Source organism: Alnus glutinosa, chromosome 8 (genome assembly GCF_958979055.1).
Source record: "Alnus glutinosa chromosome 8, dhAlnGlut1.1, whole genome shotgun sequence".
Taxonomy (NCBI): Eukaryota; Viridiplantae; Streptophyta; class Magnoliopsida; order Fagales; family Betulaceae; genus Alnus; species Alnus glutinosa.
Window position 1 is genome coordinate 28,475,981 of NC_084893.1, and position 9,572 is coordinate 28,485,552.

Genomic DNA, 9,572 nt, shown 5'->3' on the forward strand with positions numbered 1-9,572 from the left:
ATTAAATTAACATATATTCTTAGAGCACCGATTCTCACCTGCATTTTGAATGTTGAAGAAAATTCTCAACTCAACCTATAAACTGTAATCTATCCATAGAGCATACGATTCTCACAAAATGCATGTAAAAATCACATATTCTAAAGATAAATATAAGCTTAATAGACAGAATTTGACTAAAACTGTATCCATTAGAAGATATATATATATCTTCGAGAGGCATAACACCCCGAACTTGTGTCTTGTGACACCAACACATGAAACAAACCAAAGTCATCTTAAAAACAATAAGGACTATTAAGGAGCAATATTAAGTCCAAAGAACATCACATTTCAATGGTAATGTCCATCCACTTATAAGGGTAAGAGTCCTAGTACCCTTGAGCCAAATCCATTCCATTTCACTCAATTTTGTTGAAATAAACATGAGAATTAACAGAAAAGTAAAAGTAGTTTTCCCATGAAACCGATCAAAAATGTCCACATGACATGATTGCAAGCCCAAAAATACAACCTGAAAAGGATAGCCTGCTGAGAATATGACAAACTCCAGAGTCGGAACGGTACATGTGTGTGTCTGTGACCCCATGTTTCCATGTCCCACCAACAAAGCGCACCAACAGCCTATCTGATTGGTCCGGCTGAGGCCAACGCGTGGGGCGGTGTATCTGCAACCGCATCGTCTCCATCCCCAAAAACAAATAAAAATATCCCAATTAAACTAAACACACACACTGATTGATCTTAGCCAAAAGGCGGAGATAGCATTCCATGAAAAGCACACACACAAAAATATCCCCATAAATAGACGTACGCATTCATCAGATACTCATATTAATACTCACCTTCCGACAAAGTTCAGCACACGCACCTGAAATTCTCAGTGTGATAGATTTTTGCGCTGTTCTCTTTATATTCATCCGTCCACAAGCAGTTCACGGTTTGAGCTCTCCAACACCACCTCGATTTACGAACTGGGTCGTTAACGGATCTTCGCTTAGAGCCACAGGTTGTAGACAAATCGGTTTGACTTTAGAGCCAAGGGTAAGAAAAAGACAACACCCATTTCAGATTTTTATTTTCTATTTTTATCTGTTTGTGCGGTTGATTTTAATTTTTTTTGTCCCTGTCGTTTCTTTGTATTTCTTGTGTTGTTGAGGGTTGAAGGAGAAATTCCAAGTGGGTATGTTTTAGAATTCTCTGACACGATCTGGGTTACTGTGCTTTTTCTTTTTGCTCTCCTTGTTTCACTCCCTCGGATTCCGGTTAATTGTGTTTCTGTGGAGGAAAAGTTGGTAGCTTTATTGGAAACTGTTCATATCTGCGGGGATCACTGTTGAAGGGTCTTGCTTATTTTAAAGTTTGGGGGTCTGGGTTTTGAACTTGCTCACTGGAAAGTCTCAGTTTTTAGGGGTTTTGGTAATTTTGGTTCTCTTGAGCTCAAGCTTGATTTTTTGCTTTGAGGTTTGGTTTTCAAGTAATTGATGTAAAAGTTTCACTTCTGGGGTTCTTTGTTTTGGGGTTTTGTGATAACAGCTATAAGTTTCAGCTCAATTTTGGTTTTGGGTTTGGGATTGTCTTTCAGAACTGGCTTTTGTCTGATTTAAGGTTGGGCCTAGGCTTTGAAGTTGTTCATCTTGAAGGTCCCATATCGTGGGGTTTTGGCGTGTGGTTTGAGAATTTTGTTTTCTTTGTAGCTCGGGCTAGGTTTTGTAGTTCATGTGAAAGGCCTTGTTCTGTAAATTTTTTGCTCCTGGGCTTGAGAATTTACTCTTGTTTTCGCTTAGGCTGGGTGTCACTTTGTTTAATTCTCGGTTTGGTTTTTAGTTTTAGTCATCAGGGCGGTTCACAAATTTGCTTAGGTATAGGATCTGATGTCCTAGGTTTTCACCAGATCAAGAGTTTCTGATTTGGTGATTGGTTCTTTGCTTTTGGTTTTCAGTTCAAAGAATCAATATTTGTCTTCACTTTCGTTTTCTATTGAGCTTTTTGTCTTTGGGACTGTTTAGGAAAGTCTTAACTTGTCTAATTTGAGGTCGTTTACTTTTGCAAATTTATCTTCTTGTGCTTTTCCAGGTTTAACTTCTGGGTGAGATATCATGGACTCCCCACAATCTGTTGTGTCACCATTCAAGAACTCCTTCGTTGCCGAGTCTGAGATGCGGAAATCCGACTTCTTCATACAGAGCCCTGGTCCCTTATCAAAGGGAATGGAGGTCAACAGCAAGGAAGCTCTGGTGTCTAACATAGAGGACTGCATTGGTGTTCTTGATGTCTACGTACATCAGGCTAGGGACATCCATAACATCTGCATATACCACAAGCAAGATGTTTATGCTAAGCTTTGCCTGACTAGCGATCCTGAAAACACAGTCTCCACCAAAACCATTAATGGTGGTGGGAGGAATCCAGTCTTCAACGACAATGTCCGTCTCAATGTTTGGACTATTGATTCCTCGCTCAAATGTGAGATATGGATGTTGAGCAGGGTCAGGAATTATCTTGAAGATCAGTTGTTGGGGTTCGCTTTGGTGCCGTTATCTGAAGTCCTTCTCAAGAATGGGAAATTGGAGAAAGAGTTCTCTTTATCTTCAACTGATCTGCTCCATTCCCCAGCGGGGTTTGTTCAGTTGTCTCTCTCCTATAGTGGGGCTTCACCGGAAGTAATGGCTATTCCTGCAATTTCAACTGCTTTGGCCACGAATGCAACTGAGCAGGACACGGAGATATCTGAGTCACTCCCAAGTGATTTTGATAAGATTGAGTTCCCAGATCCTAAGATTGATAATGAAGATCAGTTGATGGTTTCAGAGTATTTTGCGTTACCATGTAACAGTTTGGACTCTGAGAGCTCTGAGAGCTTTGCAGCTTCTGATGCAGAAAACCATCTCAGTTCAGAGGTGGGTGTTCATGTTGTAGAAAGCTTCTCAACTGGTACAGTTGAATCTATCCAGCATTCAAAGATTGATTCTCCTCCGAGCAGTGTGTCAACTAATGGGGTTTCTTCTCCTTCGGACCCTGCAAGCTCAGAGTCTTCTGATGCTCTGGAAGCATCAAAATCTCCGAATCAGGAACGTGATTCTGCTCCAAAAGAGAGTTCTGCAGATGTTAAAGATGGTGAGAGTGATTCCTCTGGTGGGGTGCCAACAAAGCCTGTTGTCGCAGTCAATATTGAGCCAGAACAAAAGGTGGTGCAGCAGGACATAGTGGACATGTACATGAAAAGCATGCAGCAGTTTACTGAGTCATTGGCAAAGATGAAGCTACCTTTGGACCTTGACAATGGACCAACCAATTCAGGAAATTCAAGCTCTGACCAGAAATTACAGGCATCAAAGAACACTGGTTCCCGTGTGTTTTATGGCAGTAGGGCTTTCTTCTAAGCTTTTGTTACAGTGGTGCGGAGGAAGACAGACAGGTGACTTTAGATTTAGACTGAAGACTAATACCTAGTACTGAGGTGTAATAATGTGTTATGTAATGTGATGTTTTCCTTTGTATGTTGAGATGTAATAGATGGCAGGAAATCATGACACTTTTGTACCCCCTTTAGAAGCTTTGTTCTATCGCAGCTGCTATCATATATATGAACTATTCTGATTTTGTCTTCCTCAACTACCAATTATTATGAAATCAAATTCCATCTAACTATAGTTTAATCATGTATTTGCATCAAGAATGATGTGTTGGTCCCACATTCACATGGTGATTCAAAGCTAAAAGTTAGCGAGGCCGAAGCATCCATGATTTTGCTTTCGGCCATTTAACATATTATATTTGTAAGTCTCTATCCATATTTTCATCTGAGTTTGACTGGCCGGTGTATATTTGAAATTCCACAATTTTTTACCAGCTCTGTTAATCTTTGATAAAATGTAAATATGTCTATCCAGAAACAGAATATCATGTTATCTTTTGAATGTTGGCTGATAAAATTGCGAAGGTGAAAGTTCACTACTGCAAACCAAGATCCATACACGTTAAAAATGCATTGAAGTCACTTCTACAATCGTAAGTTCTTTACAATAGGGAACAACACAGATAATGAAAAGGAAAATAAACACTTTCGTATCCTACTCAAGGTTTTGGCGTACTTTCAAATGGGGACTTCAATTATTTCATTTGCTCTGATGTGCATATGCCTCCTACAGATCCAAGCAATCTGGCCATCGTCCCTGTATCTTACTCTATATAATCCAAACTTCTCTACAATGTCCTTTCCAGTTGAGCACCTCCTGTCCCTTAAAAAGTCCACGACCCATTGCTGTGCTGTTCTTAGGTCTTGCTGAATACCCCTAGAGCCTCTATGCCGGCTCCCCTGCACACGTCCCATAGCTGCAGCCCCTGCAGCCCCAGTTGCAACTGCTCCTGCTGCCCCATAAAGAAGGGAAGAGTCAGCTAGGTGGGCAACTTCCCTGCTCAAATCGGGTATCATTTCTCCCATACCAGCTGCTAGATGGGCTCCTATCTTAAGAGCAAATGTTAACAGTGTCATGAACTTTTTCATGTATGGAGCCAAACTCTTTACTGCCACGTTATCAACTTGCATCAGTTCACAGCCCATCTGATCTTCAACAACGTGCATTTCTCGTCGGAACTCACATAGCATGTGAAGCCGGAGTGCGTTCATCCCAGAAATTATGTTTGTGACCAATCTCCTTGAGTAGTTTTCTGTTCTAACAAAATAGAACATGTTGGGTACTTTCCTCTCTTCCACTTGGACATTGTAGTTAATTAGGTAGTTCACTTTGTGATGAAGGTGAGTGAGGAGTCTGTGCTCATAATATCTCAACCCTTGGATCTCCTGCTTCAAATCTCTGATTTCTTGTTCAATGATCTTCAGTCTCTGCAGAACTGCTTCCACTCCCTTGGCAATACCACCAAATGTTGGTTCAACTTTGTCGGGTTCATCACTTGTGGATAAAGTATGATCTGGTCCATCTGAGTTGTTTTCAGGTAGGACTTGTAATTCCTCAGCAAGGTTGTGTAGGTCATGATATCTTCGATGCAGTACTTCCCGAAAGTCATCATCTGATAATAACTCTCTAGCCAAATCAAAACCTTCTCTTAGAATAGGTCTGCCCGAGTCTGATACTGAACTCCAGGTATGTTGATAATCATACATGCTGTCTGCAGGAACCGAGAGTAGTGCCTGTTTCAATTGTTGCAGAGACGCAAATTGGGTTTTCCTATATCTGGGGGGTGTCAGGTTTTGCACACATTCCGGCCGCATGACATTTTCAGTCAAGGTGATCCCATGGCAGAGGCTTTGAATTGCCGGAATTATTAGATGCTGGATGAGTCTAAGGGTTTCTGTCAGGTTCTTGGTCGAGCATGCAAGGACATCAATGTAGTAACCCAACTTTCCTCCGAGCTCTACTCTGATGTAGATACCATTGATACTTATTGAGATGAGGTACTTCTCAAGACTGTAAGTTGCTCCATGTTGGTTCCTTAACCCCATGATTTTGTTGTGGAGATGCACCTGCGTTTCCGACAAATAAATTTTGATTAGAAAATCGAGCCATGAGATAATTATGGGGAATTTCATCTCATTGATTCTCTCATGGTACATAAACCTAAGTGTTCATTCAATACTAAAGGGAAAAGGGAAACAATCTAAAAGCAAAATTCAATCGATGCTTTGCTATGATCTAAAAACTGTCTTATTTGCTTTATTGTCTTACTTTTAACTCCAAAGTCTATAAATCCTTTTTCTTAAAGTGACATAGAATAGACTCCTAATGAAGTCATTAGAGAAAAAGGTTCAGTTTTTCTGTGTGTCTGTAGCTATTATATTCCCTACTCTAAAGCGCATAACAATGGATTGATGCATAATCTATAACCGGAAGGAATTAAACAAAGATAGTTTGAGGAAAAATTTTAAAACAAAAAAGTAAAGTAACAAATGAAAAAGAAAAAGAAGGGTGGTGATGGAGAGAGATTTTCTTGCCTGTAAACGAGGAAAGAAGCCTGGTGTGAGAAACATGTGGCTTGAATCATCACACTCAAGATGCCGTCCTGCATAAAGGCAGTCAGGTGTGCTTAACTGCCATCTCTGTGGCTTTTCTCTGCCTTCTTCCAGAATTGCGGGGATCAATAGCAGAGAATTTGGATCTGATGGATCTTGTTCATAACAGAGTTCCAGTTTCAGCATCATCCTCACAAGGTCACTAGCCTCTAAGTTCTCGAATACCTTTGAACCCATTCCAGGAATCTGGCTCTGTAAATTTCCTCTTAGAATCTTCTCCAATTCTTTCCTGCTGATGAATCCATTATTCTCCACAGAGCTTTGCCTTCTAACATCTAATCTTATCATCTGGCCTAACACTTCACCACAGAACCACTCACAATCTAAGATTAAAAAGCCGGGATCATCAAAATAAATGACCTCTCCCATATGATGAAGACAAGTAGCAATAGCCCGCCTCCTCATTTCTACCTTCTCTTTATTATCATGTCTTGATCTATATCTTAATGACGGAACCTTAACTTGGCATAGCTCATCAAACTCTTTCCACTTCATTGCTGGCTTATTGTAGTTCTCTGATCTCCAGTCTGATAAAATCTGTATCAGATCATTGCAAAGTTGATAAACTCGAGGGACTCTTTGGAGAATCGTCTTGCTAGTCTTCCGAAGGTGATGAGTGAGTTTACTGACTGATGCAGATGATCTTGCATCAACTGTGAATACAGTCGGATAGAAGTCAACAAACCCCTGGAACTTGTCTCGCAGTCTCTGGATTGAATTTACAGTAGCCTGCAAGTTTTGGGAGGGTTGGTTGATTTTGTCATAGTGTGTGAGGACAATAGTTACATTTGGTAGCATGCATTGTTGGACTGCTCTTCTCGAGTTGGAAACTATGAACCTGAGCCAATACTGAAGGTCTTCTTCTATTTCAGACGCAGTCTTTGGTTCTCTGTTGTTGGGTTTCCTAAATAAACTGGATATGATCAAGAAGAACGACGGGCTCCCATGCCCTGGAAACATGAGATCATGGAGAGAATAGAATTCATGCTGACCAGCAAGATTCCATATTGAAATCTTTGTGCCTTCATCTTTGAGAGTTTTTAATTTCATTCCATTTGTTCTTATAGCTTGTTCAACTGGCTTAACTAAAGTTCTTACTTGATCTATGTAGGCCGCCTTTGAAGAAGAGAAATTCTGTGATACAGAATTACAAAGTGTGGTCTTACCTGCAAATGCAAGACAAAAGATTGCTTATTTCACTTCTATTTCTTGAGTTAGAGAAGAAAACATCGAGGTAAAATTCAGTTCATGTTCACAACCTTACCTGCATATTCTTGCCCACAGAAGAAAACTCTACAACTCTTGGGCTCTGTGAATGGCATATCCTTTAGCAAATCCGGTTCAGGTTCAGTCTTCCCATTCTGGCCCAATCTTTGATAAATTCCATCGGTCTTCCCCGAATTCTGCAGCGGGGTTCTTGAGAGATCAATGTCTTCAATCCAAGGATTTACCTGTAATGTCTCCAATATTGTCTGAAGCACCAACTCTCCTTGAACCCCTTTGCAGCCCTGTAAAGACAAGTGTCTCAAACTGGCATTCCTCTCCAAGCTCCTGAAGATTTTGACAATATCATCTGGTCTCAAACTCTCATCATCAAATATCCCTAGCCGGGTCACACTCTCATTGGTTGTCAGCATCTGTAAAATGGCTGTAAGCCCATCTCTTCCTATTTTTGTTCTCCCACCTCCAAAAGTTAGAGACTTCAGACTAATGTTGGCTTGGCATTGCAGGGCGGAAAACCTGCTCAAAGGGCAGAGGAGATGTTCCACACCAGTGCCGCTGAACCAGTTTCCATCAAGATATAAGCTTTCCAAACTCTGGTTCTTGAAGAGTCCAGCTGCAACATATATGACTCCCTTGTCCTTAAGGCAAGTTTTTGATAAGTTTACCTCTTTAAGACTCCTATTCTGTTCCAAAACCCATCGGAACTCCCTAGCCCACTGAGATTTTAGCCGGACTCCGGTCATGTCAAGTGACTTGACTGTTGAGTTCCACCCAAGGGCACAAGCAACCCTGCAAGCTCCTGAAAGGTCGAGTCGGTAAATTCGAAGTGTGCTGTTTTCAGGAACAAACTCGACAACCTTTGAATTTTTTTCTCCATTTTCTCCACTCCAAACATGAACTTCCATGGCCCTGTTCCTTGCTAAAACTGCAGATATAAGTGGGGTTGCTGTAATTGAATTTGAGTCAAAAATTGTCAACAGCTTCAGTGTTGAGTTTGCTTCGATCATCTTTGAGAGCTCCTCGGCCCCTTTCGACCCAATTGAGTCTTCCCATATCTGTAACTCTTCCAAGCTGTCATTCACCTTAAGAGCGGAAGCAAGAATCCCAGCTCCCACATAACCAATAGATGATTCAGAAAACATGATCTCTTTGATCACTCTATTTCTCTTCAGACTTTCAGAAAACTCTGATAAACATTGTGTTCTGAATCTGTTTCTTTGAAACACGACTTGCTTGATGTTTGAGCTATTCTCAAGCAACACGCCAAGATTTATTAGTTGCTGTAGTTCCCATTCAACCCGGTGGAACTCCAAGTTTCTCAGAGATTGGATGTTTTTGGCTGTTCCTAATTCTGTGAGGATGTGGGAGAACTGTTGAAGGCTGTCCTTGGAAATGTTTATATTCAGAGAGTTTTCTGTTTCTTGGTAACAACCTGAAGTTGGTTGAGAAAGGTAGAAGGAGATGTTGTGTAGGCTGAGGCTTTCGGATCTGATTGCATGCAGAACCCACTGGAGATCTCTGAGGTCCTGGTTTGATGCCATTGTTACAGTGAGAACTCTTTCAAGGCAAGAGAAACTGGTTTGCTTTGGTAGGGGACTAGAAATCCATCATCTCTAAGAGCTTTTCATCATCAATATATTCAAGGGCATTGAAAATTGGGTATAGTAACATGCATGCCGCGTTGCTTTCTTTTTCTTTTTTGGCTGAACTGTCCGAATTGTGCCTTTTGTATCTGATATTGACAATGTTGTCCATGACAGAAAGTGCTGATGATGCCTCTCATGCATAGATGCTATTTTATGTCATATTCTCAACTTCTTTCTAAAGGCATTCCCTTTGAGCACTTACCCAAAAAGAAAAGGTATTCCTCTGGGGCCTCTGGGCAACCTTCTCCAGAAGTAAATTTTTCTTTTTTCACTAACCAAAACCCTTTTCCCAAAAGGTATGATTCTTTCATACAAAATATTTCATGTCTATGTTTTTTTTTTTCATGAGTAATGCTATTTTTCACCAAAAAGAAAAAGAAAAATGAGTAACTGCTTAAAACTTGCCAAATCAACGAGTATAAAATTGATGTGAAAATCTAGTGTGAAAAGTAGTCAGCACCGCTCCGATAACTACGGTGGCTCATCGACCGGTCCAGTAAGAAAATCTGCATTTGCAGGTGTTGACATGATTGGTTATCTAAGAACTGATCATCATTGAAAGTGTTGCTCATTTGGACACATGGGTTCAGGTGGGAACTCACCCCTAAAAACATCTGAGCTATTATAATTGAGCTAAGTCAAGTTTACAGTGGATGAAAGCTGGAGCCCCC

General features: G+C 40.7%; 2 protein-coding genes across 4 annotated transcripts; one reads left to right on the top strand and one right to left on the bottom strand.

Moving 5' to 3' along the window:
• The first annotated feature begins 736 nt into the window (after window positions 1-736).
• On the top strand, window positions 737-3,615 carry LOC133874826 (uncharacterized). 3 transcript variants are annotated; one of them, XM_062312691.1, is made up of 2 exons: window positions 737-1,044; window positions 2,077-3,615. In XM_062312691.1, the coding sequence occupies exon 2, from the start codon at window positions 2,100-2,102 to the stop codon at window positions 3,381-3,383; it is 1,284 nt and encodes a 427-aa protein (XP_062168675.1). In that variant the 5' UTR covers window positions 737-1,044; window positions 2,077-2,099; the 3' UTR covers window positions 3,384-3,615. The 3 variants fall into 3 exon arrangements, with proteins under 3 accessions (XP_062168675.1, XP_062168678.1, XP_062168677.1); XM_062312694.1 differs by lacking the exon at window positions 737-1,044 and adding an exon at window positions 1,163-1,183; XM_062312693.1 differs by lacking the exon at window positions 737-1,044 and adding an exon at window positions 1,191-1,419.
• A 265-nt stretch (window positions 3,616-3,880) lies between these two features.
• LOC133875186 (protein TORNADO 1) lies at window positions 3,881-8,796 on the bottom strand. The gene is made up of 3 exons (XM_062313221.1): window positions 7,291-8,796; window positions 5,954-7,192; window positions 3,881-5,485 (listed from the first exon to the last, which is right to left on the bottom strand). Exons 1-3 carry the CDS (start codon window positions 8,794-8,796, stop codon window positions 4,097-4,099), a joined length of 4,134 nt encoding a protein of 1,377 aa, XP_062169205.1. The 3' UTR covers window positions 3,881-4,096.
• Window positions 8,797-9,572: the final 776 nt, after the last annotated feature.